This window comes from Aquarana catesbeiana, linkage group LG01, assembly GCF_042186555.1.
Source record: "Aquarana catesbeiana isolate 2022-GZ linkage group LG01, ASM4218655v1, whole genome shotgun sequence".
In the NCBI taxonomy this organism is placed as follows: Eukaryota; Metazoa; Chordata; class Amphibia; order Anura; family Ranidae; genus Aquarana; species Aquarana catesbeiana.
In genome coordinates, this window is record NC_133324.1 from 205724137 (window position 1) to 205739538 (window position 15402).

General features: G+C 38.6%; 1 protein-coding gene across 6 annotated transcripts in view; it reads left to right on the forward strand.

The window, feature by feature from the left end:
• The window catches only part of SNCAIP (synuclein alpha interacting protein), a 364007-nt gene that overhangs the window by 304789 nt on the left and 43816 nt on the right, over nt 1-15402 (forward strand). For all 6 annotated transcript variants that reach the window (XM_073624689.1, XM_073624685.1, XM_073624687.1 and 3 more), the window contains 3 exons: nt 2422-2535; nt 4815-4940; nt 11920-12089. In XM_073624689.1, coding sequence (XP_073480790.1) covers nt 2422-2535; nt 4815-4940; nt 11920-12089 — 410 coding nt within the window. The remainder of the gene's footprint in view (nt 1-2421; nt 2536-4814; nt 4941-11919; nt 12090-15402) is intronic.

A 15402-nucleotide genomic window follows, 5' to 3' on the forward strand; every position in this document is an offset into this window, starting at 1 on the left:
GCAGGCTCCCTTCTGACTGTAAGATTGGTCCCTGCAGACTCCCCTATGCTCCGGCACTCGCAGGTCCTCTGATGTCATCTGAAGTCCAATGCAGAGCCTATAGTCCTGCAATGGATGTGAGGATGCCAAAGGAAAATCTACTGCCAATGCCTAGGGGACTAGAAGAGTGTAGAGGATTGGCTAAATGCGGGGACAACCCAATGCTAGGGGGATTTTTCTATTCCCCAGAGATGGACTTTAACTTAAAGCACAACTGCTGACTATTTTTATTTTTCAATTTTGGACAGAGAGGGGTAAGTACTACTATCTGGTTTTTACTAAGATATGTAATCTCACTGGAGAGATAGTCTCTCAATTTCTGTTGGAACAAGAAGTGATGGGAATTCTGACCAATTGGGACACACATTTTTACGAAATATTTAAATTTTCAGTACAATGGGGAAGGATTATAAACTTTGTCAGGTTACTAATGCTCCCTTCCTGACCCAGTGGAGACAGGAAATAAATAGAAATATCCATATTAGGGTCTAGGACAGCAAGATTAGAGCAAGGAATTTACTTTTAATAAGTCTATCCAAAACTAAAATAAAGTTTTGCCTGGAAGTGGGCCTTAACCGGTAACTTTGTGGCAGCTTCAAGTATCCAGTCATGTCCCATGGAAGAATTGTTTCTTGACTGCAAAATTAAGGTGTATAGTAGCAGCATAAAAATTATTATTAAAATGTTATAATATAAATGTACAATATATATTAGATAGATAGATAGATAGATAGATAGATAGATAGATAGATAGATAGATAGATAGATAGATAGATAGATAGATAAATAGATAGATAGTGGGTTTTACATTAGTAATTTATGTGCCTGGGAAGGTTTTCAAGTTAGGAGAGGTTTTTTTCAAACATCAGAACAGAGATGGAAATAGCCATTTCCCACCAAACCACAATAAAATACATGGAGTGTGTTTCTAACATGCACTTAACATTAAGGGTCCCTAGGGAAACAGTCCCTACATAGGCACTACATGTCATTATCTGCTCATCATTTAACACAGGGTATAAACTAGTCCGTAAAATGCCAGAGATTCTGAGCACAGGGACCAACAAACACTAATGAACTGGAAAAAGAAATACTAGAAGTCCATAGTATGTGACTACATACTTAAGTGAAGGGCAGCTGCAGGCTTTCTCCTTTTATAAAAGGAAACCTGGGTCAAATATACACTTTGCTAATTAGCGTGCTACCAGAAAACACTGAGTGACAGCAGCCTGGAAATCGGAAACCTCACACCACTCATTTATACAGATAAATATTTTTCACAGATAGTCCACCAGAGAATTAGGGGACCTTTCAGGTTTAAATTGTCAAAACCCTGGAACTCACTTTTTCTCTTAGGGACTCCCTATCTATATCAACAAGAAACAGATCAGGAGCAATTATAGCCCATTCTGGAAGGACTGACCATGAGTCTAATCCTGAAGAAATATTTGCACAGAAAGTAATGTAACACCACTGGGAAAGCATGGCTTCTGAAGGGGAATGTTACAATTATGCATGACAAGATGAAATTTAGAATAAAGATTGCTGTGGTGGTCTTTCATAACTGCAGAGGGATTCTTTCCAGCTCTGCATGATCACCACTATGGGCTACCCCATCCTAACATAACTCAATAGAAAATATGTCATTCAAATTCCATACACATATTATTTTAATTTTTGATGGCTTCTCAGATTTTTTAATAACATATGAGCTGTGTTTTATGGTGCACAGTGGGTAAGAAATTCCACACCTGTTGTTAGCACAGGCAGTTTTTCACTTAATTTATACATATAGTGTGAACCTGATAACTAATGTTTCCTAGTAAAAAATATTGTTAATTTCTTGTGTAGAATTACTAGTAAACAACATATAATAAATACAAATGAACCTGCTAAATTGAATTGTCGCTAAAGGTTTTTTTCTTCTTTTTTTTTTTTTTTTTTTTTTAGCTTTGGGTAGTGTGAAGAGGGATTAGAACCACTGTCAGGTTCTTATTCCTGTCTGTGACCCCATTAGGGAGATTCACACTCGTTATTTGTCCTGTTTACCATTATCATCAAAAGTGAAAAGAAAATCCCAAATTTTAGAATGACATTGGAACAGCAATACAGGGGAAATCTTTGAATGGAGACACTAGTTCCAATGATTCCCTCACTTTGGAGGAATTTCCTCTCACTTCCTGCTTTGCCTATGAGACAGGATATGAAGGGAAATCTCTGCAATGAGACACAGATGGCCAAAAACTGACAAGGATTGTTACCCCCTCTTACTCTATTCAAAACTAAAAAGTTTAGCCCTAAGTGTCTGTCATATTTTTTCTAAATCTAAGTAAAACAATTGTGTAAGAAGAATGTGAAGAATATTCCTCTCTCTTAATACAGACAGGTCAGCTGGAGTGTGTGCGATGGATGGTTAGTGAGACTGAAGCCATTGCAGAGCTGAGTTGTTCGAAGGATCACCCTAGCCTTATCCACTATGCAGCCAACTATGGTCAGGTATGTTGTTTAAACTTTTTATGTGTTTCATGAACTAGTAAAGATAAAAAAATGAATAAAGGGAATGAGAATTCTTCTGAAGCAAACATGCAGGCTATATAGCACAGAACCTTGTGGACCTTGATTTTCAAGATGACTATTTGAGAACAGGCAATAGGTAGAAAATATACCTAAGAAAGCCCCTAAGAGCAGCAGTGTTACTTTCAGTCTCCATTGTCCGCTGTAGAACTGTTGTCCCTCCAAAAAACATTTTAAAAGAAAAATGCTGAAAAGCAAAATATCTGTCTGACAAGCATCAGATTAAAGTTGCTGTTTGCATGAAGTCACATAAGCTCAGAGTCACTGACCCTATAGTGGAGTTGCTGGTTGACCTTTTGGAAAAACTGAAAGGTAGGGCGGCATGCCCAAGGGGGGGTGCAGAAACTGAGCAACTGTCAGTGTAACAAGCAAGCAGGAGCCAAGTTTTAAGGCAGTTTTGTGTCATTGAAAGAGATGATTTAGAAAAGCCAGAGACACAGCAACTCAGACATTCATAGAGATGAGCTGAGCCTGAGATGAGCCAAAATCTAGCTTGTACTTAACAGGCTGCCTTCCAATGCACTTTGGTTCAGTTCAGGAATTCACTTCCTCAGTTGTCAGCAGGTATAATATGATCTAGCTAACGTTACATATGCCAATATTTTGATAGCAACACCTATTTCCCATGCAGCAGTTTCATGTTCAGTTTGAGGACAATTGGAATAGTAGTAGATGAGGAAGGTGTGACACAGGAACTCCAACCAACAGATCTCACCTCTGGAGAGAAATAAGGAAACTGCATGACATTTACCACACCCTGTTTCTCGCAATGTTTAATTTTCATTGCTGGGTGGAATTGTCTTCTAAATTGTGCAGATGCTAAGCTCTTTTAGACTTCAGTGCTTTTCTGTATATGAAAGGGCTAGCTTGTCCTTTTTGCATAACATTCACACCTAGTGGTACTGAATAATAGTGCTAGGCTGCGGCATCAGATTTGTCTGATACTATAATAGAAAATCCAGTAAAAGTACACTGACCCAGCCATGTAAACCCGGCAAATTTTTCTAAAGGGCAATTCATTCAACTTTGCAATAAACAATAAGTGAATAAATATCCTACAGGGACTGGGTCTGTTCTAAAGCCATATAATAAACATATACCTAGATGACACAGAAATAAAATTATAATTTTCTGAGGCTGGGTTTACACATGTGAATTGGATGCAAGTTTCCCAGCATCCAATTCGCTTCACAGACAAGTGTGACCGGCTCTCAATGGAGTCGGTTCACACATGTATAGGGCAGCCGCGGTCCTGTTGAAAAAGGGTCTGGTGCGTGTTCGGGTCCTGTTCAGGTGCGAATTCAGGCAAAAATTTGGACCTGCATTGCACCTGAACCAGTGAACAGACACGCACCGGACCTCAGGCATGAACACGCGGCCGCACATGTGTGAACCCAGCCTAAAGGAGCTAGCATTAGAGTATAAGAGAAGCTGTCATTAATGACTTTCATTTTTCAGGATGCCTTCCCCATGTCTGTCATGATGATACATTGGCTTCCATGCTGTCTGAGTTGCTGACCTGAAACAAATATAAAGATAGAAAATGTTGCCACTTTTCTTTTTCTTTTTTTTCCACACTAAGCTGGTTGAGAAATTATTGCAGTCAGCCACGATACCTTCCCAGCAAAAATATATAAAAGGTAATTGTGACGGAGTGCTTGGCACCCTGCTTGTATATAAAAGGTAATTTAAAAAAACATTTTTTAGATATGCTCTGTGCATAGGAACACATAACAATATATTGTGGGGTTTTCACAAATTTGACTGCAAAAGTGGAAATACACTTTAAGCTATCAATAAAGACGCGGCAGTATGTGAACTGTTTGTTAAACAAGACTTTCTTTATTTTAGGAAAAGACCATATAATAGGAGCCAGTCATGTAGAAATCCTTTTTTTTTCAAGGGTTCAAAAACACTTTTTTGCAAATATTCTACAAGCTTAAGTTGACAAAACCCTCTCCTGTTCCAAGCCGTTAGAACTGTACAGTATAGTCTGCAGGAGCAATCGCAACCTTACTTGGGCATGATGTATATACCAGAGGGGAAATGAAACACAGGACATATAATGAATAACAGTTGTTAAGTGGCCTCATAAAACATCGCCAATATACCTGGCTTTTAGTGACCTCTATTAAACAGCATTATGCGGAAAGTTTGTAGTGTACTAAGTATAATCTTCTATCCAAATATTTTTTTCATAGGAAAAAATACTACTGTGGCTGCTTCAGTTTATGCAAGAACAGGGGATTTCCCTTGATGAGACTGACAAATGTGGGAACAGTGCTGTTAATATAGCTTCTCAGCATGGATATCTAGGCTGCATTCAGGTAACAAAAAGTATTCTTATACTCATTCTTCTGGGAAGTTATCAAAGGTGTATTATGGCTGAATCTCTACAGGCAGATTTATGAATGATTCAATCACTGTAATATACCAAGAAGGTACATCTGCAGTGAATGTTTAGTGAATGTCAAATGCACTGCTTTATAAATACATTGTCAACATCTTTCAGTAATTGAACCACTTGCTGCCTTTAGGCTCTATACATACGGCCTCAAGATCAAGTGGTTATACCAAGGTCATGGCTGCAGCTGCAGCCATGACCTTACCATCATTTTTTTCAGCCGGTGAACAGTTTTTCAATACTAAATACTTTGGACTGTCTACTTTCCAAAAATGGGTCATTTTTGGGTCCTGGTATTTGTACTGTCCAGGCATTTTCGGGCCTCAAGAAAGGAGATCAGTACATCAGGACTGATCGATTTTCAGATATATATACCATAGTTTATAGACGAAGAAATGAAGAAAGATTATTTGCAAAATCTTGTAATGGTAACGAAGAAAAATGTTCAATCTTTTATTAGTTTATTTAGCAAAAAATAAAAAAACCCAGTGGTGATTAACCACTTCAGCCCCAAAAGGATTTACCCCTTAATGACCAGGCGATTTTTTGCGATACGGCACTGCGTCACTTTAACTGACAATTGCGCGGTCGTGTGACGCTGTACCCAAACAAAATTGATGTGCTTTTTTCCCATAAATAAAGCTTTCTTTTGGTGGTATTTGATCACCTCTGTGGTTTTTATTTTTTGCGCGATAAACAAAAAAAGAGCGACAATTTTGAAAATCAAACAATATTTTTTACTTTTTGCTATAATAAAATATCCCCCCAAAAAAACATTTCTTCATTAGTTTAGGCCAATATGTATTCTTCTACATATTTTTGGTAAAAAAAATTGCAATAAGCGTATATTGATTGGTTTGCGCAAAAGTTATAGCGTCTACAAAATAAGGGATGGATTTATGGCATTTTTATTAATATTTCTTTTACTAGTATTGGCGGTGATCAGCGATTGCGACATTGGGGCAGACAGATCGGACACTTTTGACACTGGCAGGGAAGGAGTTAACACTAGGGGGTGATCAAGGGGTTAAGTGTTCCCTGGGAGGTGTTTCTAACTGTGGAGGAATGTAGTGACAGGGAGTAGAGAGAGATCGCTGTTCCTTCTCACTAGGAACAGACGATCTCTCTGTAATCCCCTGACAGAACGGGGATCTGTTTGTTTACATTGACAGATCCCCGTTCTGCCTCTCTGAGGAGCGATCGCGGGTGGCCGTTGGACATCATGGCCATCATCCATGCGCATCGGCTCCAGTGACTGCTATACCTCTTAAAGGTATACCTCTTAAAGGAACCGCCATACCAGTATGGCGATTTGCGCAATAGAGCCGACCTGCCACCGTATATCGGCGGCGGCTGGTCGGCAAGTGGTTAAAGAGGAACTGCAGCCTTTAACCCCCCCCCCCACCATTTTTCACGGCTTACCTTTTACTGTCTTCCCGGATTCCCGAATTCCCAGAAACCGGGGGCGGGCCGAGCCTTTGACGCAAAAGAAAAACTATGTAAGTAAACAAAAAAGCTATATCGGCACTGCAACGGGGGAGCAGGATGGAGAGGAGGAGAGTGCTGTGGGAAGGTCCACCTTAAATATAGCCATCAAAAGTTGTACTTGGTTATTCACTATATATTCAAAACACAGACAATTTTCCCTGTGTGTAGTTTTTTCGTGACCTTATCTAAAACTTACACTACGTCTAACACAGCAAAAGTCTAATTTTGCATATTTAGAAATATATGTTGTAGCCACATTGTAATACAACTCTGCATCTAATTCTAAACTATAGTGCCTATACTGCGAGATTAGCAAACATTGTGTGGAGCTGAGCAGTAGGTTATTCGAATTGTTTAGTAAGATACTAGACTTTATTAGGGGACTTGTTTAGGGCAGATGTGGACCCCACAAGGTACATATCGAACATGCCAAGCTTTTTCTTCCAAGAAAAAAAAAAGCTGATTAATCCCTTTATAGCCAAAAGCAGTTTCCCTTTCTATGTGCATAATTTACTGTTTATAGCTTGATTGGGCAATTTTCCCTTTTTATTTTCTTTGTGCACTCACAGGTTTTCTATAGAGGACATGACATGGTCTGATCCTTTCATAGGTTGCAGCACATTTTTGGAAGGTTCATAAAAGTTTTAGCTGATTTTTTTACAGTAGTGTTAGGCCTTCATGTATATCTGCAAATATATGCAACTGAGAGCTCTGGTTTTGAGGTCTCTTTTTGAATTTAGAAGAGATTTTAACCTTAGGTTAGGCACCTGCAAATCTTCTGTAGCGCACAAACAATCAAACACTGTTCGTGTTTGGAAATTTACTGAAACAAATGGGTTTCTGAGGCAGGTGCCATGGAATCATTATTACCAGCATAAGAATGCGGACATATAAAAGCACACCTTCAAGTTGGAATTTTCTTTCCAGTTACACACAAAATTTAAAGTTAAATATGATGGACATTTCATTGGCATGTTATATTAGGCACCTCCGGGCACCAGAATGTGTGTCTATCTGAACCTGTCCTGTCCCTTGCAAATCAATGATCATCGTCAGTTTGGTGGGTAAGCCTTCATGGTAGCTGGTTGATATTTGGGGGGTCTTGAGACCCTTATCTGGACTACAGCCACCTGGAGGTGTCTAATATTGCATAATATCATCTCTTTAGAAACTTAGATCATAGTTTTCACTTTAAAGTGTATATCCAGTCAAAACTGTGTTTTATTTTGAATATAATGGGGAAGTAAAGCCCCTGTTAGGTTTTTAATGATATGTGGGATTATTAGAAAGATTACCCCTCACTGTTTGATTGACAGTGGTTTCACCAGGCAGGACTTAAGGGGAAATCTCCAACAGCAATGCAGGCAGAAATATATATATATATATATATATATATATATATATATATATATATATATATAATTTTTTTTTTTTTTTTCCTGTAGCCTTAGGAGAAGGCTACTTGGCATTTTTTTTTAATTTTATGTCCCTTTGCAGTATTCCCTCACTTATTGTCTCATGAAAGTGAAAATTAAATTTTAGGATATTGTATATGTAAATTGTAGGATAAATGACTGAAACTGTAGGATAATTGTAGCGCTAAAGAACCCCAAGGTTGCTGCCTAGAAATTAGTTTGGTTTGGAGAAGTTTGCATTCTGTACCTGTCTGCTCACTCCTGTTTCCACAAGACTAATAATTACATTACATTATTAGTCAGTCATCATTCATTATTTACAACATATTTATTGACACCATATTATATATTTACAACAGAAATCTCTCTAATGGAGCCCAGATAGCAGTTTAAATAGGACACTGCTTCTAATCCTTTGTACTCTATTCAAAACTATGGTAAAACATTTTGGTTAGAAATACACTTTAACTAAAATGTTTTTGTACACCTTAAATTAATACTTTACCACAAAAATGTAAGCATCCCCCATCAACCCCTCCCCCTTTTAATTACCTGAGCCCTCTTTCGATCCAGTACCTTGCACATCTGTGGCTCTTCTCTCCCCTCACTTCCAGGTCTCTCTGGCTTTGCTGGGGCACCAGGAGCCATTGGCTCCCAGTGCTGTCAATCAAAGCCAGTGACGAGCAAGCATGCTCAGGAGTGAGCACACACAAGTACCCCCATGGAAAGGGGCTTCCCATGGGTGTACTGGACAGAAAGGAGGGACCAGGAGTGCCGAGGGGGACCTGAAAAAGCCGTGGTTCGTGGCCGCTCTGAGCAATTCCATTGCATAGAGCAGGTAAGTATAGACATTTTTGTTTTTTGTTTTTTTTTTGTTATTCAATTTTTGCCTTTACAATCACTTTCGACCCTCGTTCACATGGGCCAGATATTGCCCGGTATCGGCTGGTTTAACAGAAACCGTCCAAAATTCGGCCTGTGTGTACACCAGCCTGTACAACAGAAGCCGGCTTCTGTCGAACGGGCATGCTGGAAAACCAGAATCCCATCAGCATCCCATCAATGCTGGCAGTGGCTGCCAGCACTGACCTGTAATTATGGCAGTCCCCCTGTCAGAACACAATGGCTCAATGGAGAGATCGCTGTACTAACATTGGATAGTTAGTAAAGCAAGCTTCTCCCAAGCTCTTCGTTTTTTTTTTTGTTTTTTTTTCAACTTCTAGTGTGTGTACCAGGCATTAGTACATAAGGTAAAGCAAAGAAAAATTAAAAAAAAAAAAATGTTTTTGTTTATGCGTGATTGGATGATTGAAGTGAATACAGCTTCAACTCACAGACTTTGCAACTAAAAGATTCAGTATTTTTTGAGCAGTATCTGCTCCCTTAGTAAATAAACGTAATTGTGTACTATGCTGCATTGTCAGGGACAGAGCACAAGATGCACCGGAGAACAAGAGCACAAAAAAGGCTAGTAGCAAATGTACACTAAAGTGAATAACATATATTTCAATTCCAAATATATTTTTTCCCGTAACAGCTGGTAAGGATCTGCTGCCCTTTGAAATGTAAAAACTACAGATAAGCACCAAGCTTTTAGCACTCAGTATCTTTCATCTCACTTTCCTTATAAAGAGAACACAGTTTATATTTTTACCTTTTTATAGTTAGGCGCTACAAAAAATGCACGAAGATCTGGAGTGTGTGAAGGTGTGAATTTAGCTTAAAACATGACACCGGACAACGAGCAAGAGAAGGGGGAGTAAGGCAATACATTTAAGAAGAAGCTTTTAGTAGGTGTCTAATTTGTCTCAGAATGGTTAAAAAGAGCACCTACATTATGTCTTTCCCCTCTGTTCTGTAATTGAAAACATATCAAGAGCTGTATTCCTTAAGAGTGTACCAGAGCCGATGCCAGAAGGTTGTCTGAATTTAATGAGTCAAGTTTTGGCAAAGTCTAAAACATTTTCTGTCCTCTAAAATATACATTAATATAAAATAGAAGAGCCAGCATTTCAAAAGCTTTAAGCTTTGTGCCAGATACCATAAACTGATGCTTTTCATACAGAAAGCAGCTTAGATAGAAAGTGTGCTCTTTTGACAGTGTAATTGCTCATTATTTATTTAATTTATTTTTTCATCATTTTGAGCTAATGTAATATTTTAGTGTTAGGACTGGCCGCCTAGTATACCGGCCACAGCTCTGATGAAGTGTGAATGTTTCATCACTGCTAGGCAACCCATGTGGTCAGGCTGGAAGCAGGCACAGAGTTGTGTAGTCTTTATCATACCATGGACAGGAGACGGGTAACCATGAGACACAAGCTGTTCATTGTCTCAGTGAGTTGTGTCTGTGGTGTTCTACTCTCGTGTGCTGAATTTGGGCATAGAGCCTGAATTGGCTCTATCAGAGAGATAAAACATGTCTGCTTCCTAGTTTGTAAATAATAAATGAATGCAGTCTTCTGTTAAATGTGAACTATGTTGTTTCTGAGAGGCTTATTAAGCCAATGCAGTGTGCAGTAACCAAAGCAACTATTCCGCTTCATCTTTTATCCATTTATAAGAATCAAATCTGATTGGTTGGTGTAAGTAAGCAAACGTTTTACTTTTTTTAAAATTAAAATATAAACCCATGAGTGTGTACATTTTCATTCTTAATTGTACATTTTTCTTTAAGTGGTTCTTTTTTTTATATTCTCTTTTTATTGTTATAAATTAAAAAAAAACGGTTACAAACTAGATACACATATCTGAGCTTCAATTTCAAAGCATTTCATATATAAATTCCCATACCCCCCTCCCTCAAAAAAAAAAAAAAAAAAAAACAAGAAAAAGACAATACCCCTCTCTCCCTTATTTATCTTCCTCTTCGACTTTCTCTATCCCATAGGACCGATTACCCCCCCCCCCCCCACATTCAGGTCTTGTTATATAATCGTATCCCTCCTCTTCATCTAAAACTCTGCCATCTCATATTCTACATATATTAGTCTCCTCAAGCACCCACCATAGTCGTATATTCTATAGCTTTTTTAAACTTCAACCATTTCCCCCATATGGTGTAGTATACCTCTAGAGAGTCCTCTACTGTATGTATTGTTTCTTCTATATATCTCAGCCAGTCAACCTTTGCTACCCATTCCTTCTATTGTTGGGACTTCTGAAGTTCTCCATAGTCTCGGAATCAGACTTTTAGCTGCATTTAGCAAGTGTGGTTCTGCAAGCGGTTCTAACACAATTTTATCTTCCCCATCAAATTTTTCTGTATGACTTTTTTTTTTTAAGATGCAGCCAACTGCTGTCCAGATTTTAGCTGCATGAGTGTTCTTAACAATCAGACTAATTGTGAGATTTATTGAAGTTGATTTACTAAAGGCAAATAGACAATTCACTTTGAAAAGGCATTTTCCCCAAAGTAGATTACTCCGAGTGATTGTGCAGTCATCACTGAAATTGTCATTCTTCTCTAAGAGATGTGCACAGGGGTGCTGATCAACCCAATAACACTGTTTGCTCATATGATACCCCAGACCAAGTTTAGTTTAGGTCAGTATCTGAATCTTTGTCTGTATGTCCAAATTCAGGTCATTGCATACAAAATTAGCAGTTGTGGACTCCATACACATTTTGGTTAAGGGTATATATTGTCCACTGTAAATTATGTATTGCCCAAAGAGGTTCCTATCATCCCAAATGTAATTGCAATTTAAGAGAAAACTGTCAATTCAATATCTCCAAGAACATTTATCAGGTACACAAGAAGAGAGTTGTGACCATTACATTGGATAATTATAGCATATGACTATGTATATGCAAACAAGTCAAATTCAGTGTAAATTTGTTTGTAGCTGTATATAATTGTAAGTACAGTTCACGTGTATTCTTTAAATCGTAGACTAATGCAGCATCACAAATCAATATATAGAACAGTTGCTTATCATAAACACACGTAATGCATATTAGGCAGACCCATTATATAATTATATTGTTATTTTGCAGACTTTGGTAGAATATGGAGCAAACGTGACGATACAGAACCATGGTGGAGAGAAGCCATCTCAGACTGCTGAGCACCATGGACATAGCATGTGTTCCCGATACCTGGTGGTGGTGGAGACCTGTATGTCTTTGGCATCTCAAGTTGTCAAGCTCACCAAGCAGCTTAAAGAGTAAGTAGGGTTACATATAAAGCATGCATTCAAATGTCACCCTTCTTAATATTCCCTACCTGGAACACATATTCCACTTTTCCTTAAGTAAGGAAAAATCTGATTGGTTGTTTTTGGATACTGCACTATAGACACAACTGTGAATCCATATGCTCATGTACTGAATCATTCCATTTGTGTTAATCTTATAGGGTTTCTATTAATATAAAGTAATTTCTCATTAATAAAAAGTTTTGTTTCATAATACTATCATTGCTTTCGTGGAATCCACTGATAAAAGCTGGATACATAATTAATGATTTAGTGTTAGACAGCTGTGGGGCTCTGTAGAGAAAACAGCCCCCTGTTATCCAAAGCTGTCTATAGCTTATGAGTACAGCATACTGTGTAATCAGATTTCCTATGACCAAAAATAAAAAATGTCCCATTAGGTACAAAGGATAAATCAAGAGTGAACACAAGTCTAAGTAAAAAAAAGTACGGGAAAGAGATATCATTTATTTAGCTTATTTTTTTTTTTTTTTTGCCCTGCCTTAAAATAGTAGTTTGCCATATTCAGTTACGTTTTAAAGTATACCTAAAGCCAAACCTTTTTTTAAGTTTTGGATAGTGTAGGAAGTGGTTAAAACCACTGTCAGGTTTGCTTTCTGGCTGTGTCCCAATGGGGGAATTACCAGTACTTCCAGTCCCATATATATGCAACAGGAATTAAGTTGAAGTCTCTCAAAAATTACAGAAATCTGTTCTTTTATAAAAGTCCCTGAAACAAATGTACCCATTGAAATTTTTTTTTTGTTCCTGTTCTGGTGACAACTCAGAATTCTGGATTTTCCCAAATTTTAAGTCCTGGTGACACTGGTCACTAGACAGTGGGGACAAGGACATCAATAAAAACCTGACAGGGAATCTAAACTTTCCCCACTCTATCCAAAACAAAAAGTTCTGTCTTTAGATACAATGTAGATACCTCCTGAATTAGAGTACCTACACTCTGGATGAAGGAGCACAGGGGAACCTTTGTACTGCAGCTTTTTTAGTCTGGGGGGAGGGGAGTGTTGAATGTACTCAGTGCCAGGACAAGGTCATCCAGCACCCATGGCAAAGTACCCAAACTGCGCCCCTTCCCCCATTTATGATGTGCAAACTTAGGGAATCCTACACCCAGCCATCACTCATTCCCGCCAGCAAAAGATTGAGAGCATGTTCTCAATTTTTCGGTCAGAAAAGGTTCCTATCCGAAAATGTGATTGTCTATACAAATTCTGACGCACAAAATTCCTGCGCATGCTCGGAAACAATTCGACGCATGCTCGGAAGCATTGAATTTAATTTTCTTGGCTCGTCGTAGTGTTGTACATCACCGCGTTCTTGAAGGTCAAAAGTTCAGAGAACTTTTGTGTGACCGTGTGTATGCAAGGCAAGCTTGAGCGGAATCCCGTCAGAAAAACCATCCAAGTTTTTTCCGACCGAAAATCTGCTTGTGTGTACACAGCATAACACTTTTTAAGCAGTTACAACGAACAGATTTGTTCCTTTTAGGATAAAGGTTTTACATAAAAATAAAAGCTGAGGTAAATAGTTTGTCTAACCCCCTGGCTGCTACATCTGAAGGACAGCTTGTTCTACTGAAATATAACAAACTTACTGGCTAGATCACTATGTAAACATAAAAGAAAGCATAAAAAAAGAAATGTAATGCAGCCATCAAATCCAAGAATCGGTAAGGTCCAATATGATAAATGTTTGCTTTTGAGTGTAATACCGTTTTAAGGATATTGTGATTGTTATAGGTAAATGCATTGCTGTTATACAGTCAGGTCCATAAATATTGGGACATTGACACAATTCTAATCTTTTTGGCTATATACACCACCACAATGGATTTGAAATGAAACGAACAAGATGTGCTTTAACTGCAGACTTTCAGCTTTAATTTGAGGTTATTTCATCCAAATCAGGTGAACGGTGTAGGAATTACAACAGTTTGTATATGTGCCTCCCACTTTTTAAGGGACCAAAATTAATGGGACAATTGGCTGCTCAGCTGTTCCATGGCCAGGTGTGTGTTATTCCCTCATTATCCCATTTACAAGGAGCAGATAAAAAGTCCAGAGTTCATTTCAAGTGTGCTATTTGCATTTGGAATCTGTTGCTGTCAACTCTCAATGTGAGATCCAAAAAGTTGTCACTGTCAGTGAAGCAAGCCATCATTAGGCTGAAAAAACAAAACAAACCCATCAGAGAGATAGCAAAAACATTAGGTGTGGCCAAATCAACTGTTTGGAACATCCTTAAAAAGAAAGAATGCACCGGTGAGCTCAGCAACACCAAAAGACCCGGAAGACCACGGAAAACAACTGTGGTGGATGACCGAAGAATTCTTTCCCTGGTGAAGAAAACACCCTTCACAACAGTTGGCCAGATCAAGAACACTCTCCAGGAGGTAGGTGTATGTGTGTCAAAGTCAACAATCAAGAGAAGACTTCACCAGAGTGAATACAGAGGATTCACCACAAGATGTAAACCATTGGTGAGCCTCAAAAACAGGAAGGCCAGATTAGAGTTTGCCAAACAACATCTAAAAAAGCCTTCACAGTTGTGGAACAACATCCTATGGACAGATGAGACCAAGATCAACTTGTACCAGAGTGATGGGAAGAGAAGCGTATGGAAAAGAAAAGGAACTGCTCATGATCCAAAGCATACCACCTCACCTCATCAGTGAAGCATGGTGGTGGTAATGTCATGGCATGGGCATGTATGGCTGCCAATGGAACTGGTTCTCTTGTATTTATTGATGATGTGACTGCTGACAAAAGCATCAGGATGAATTCTGAAGTGTTTCGGGCAATATTATCTGCTCATATTCAGCAAAATGCTTCAGAGGTCATTGAACGGCGCTTCACAGTGCAGATAGACAATGACCCGAAGCATACTACGAAAGCAAACAAAGAGTTTTTTAAGGGAAAGAAGTGTAATGTTATGCAATGGCCAAGTCAATCACCTGACCTGAATCTGATTGAGCATGCATTTCACTTGCTGAAAACAAAACTGAAGGGAAAATGCCCCAAGAACAAGCAGGAACTGAAGACAGTTTCAGTAGAGGCCTGGCAGAGCATCACCAGGGATGAAACCCAGCGTCTGGTGATGTCTATGCGTTCCAGACTTCAGGCTGTAATTGACTGCAAAGGGTTTGTAACCAAGTATTAAAAAGTGAAAGTTTGATGGATGATTGTTAATCTGTCCCATTACTTTTGGTCCCTTAAAAAATGGGAGGCACATATACAAACTGTTGTAATTCCTACACCATTCA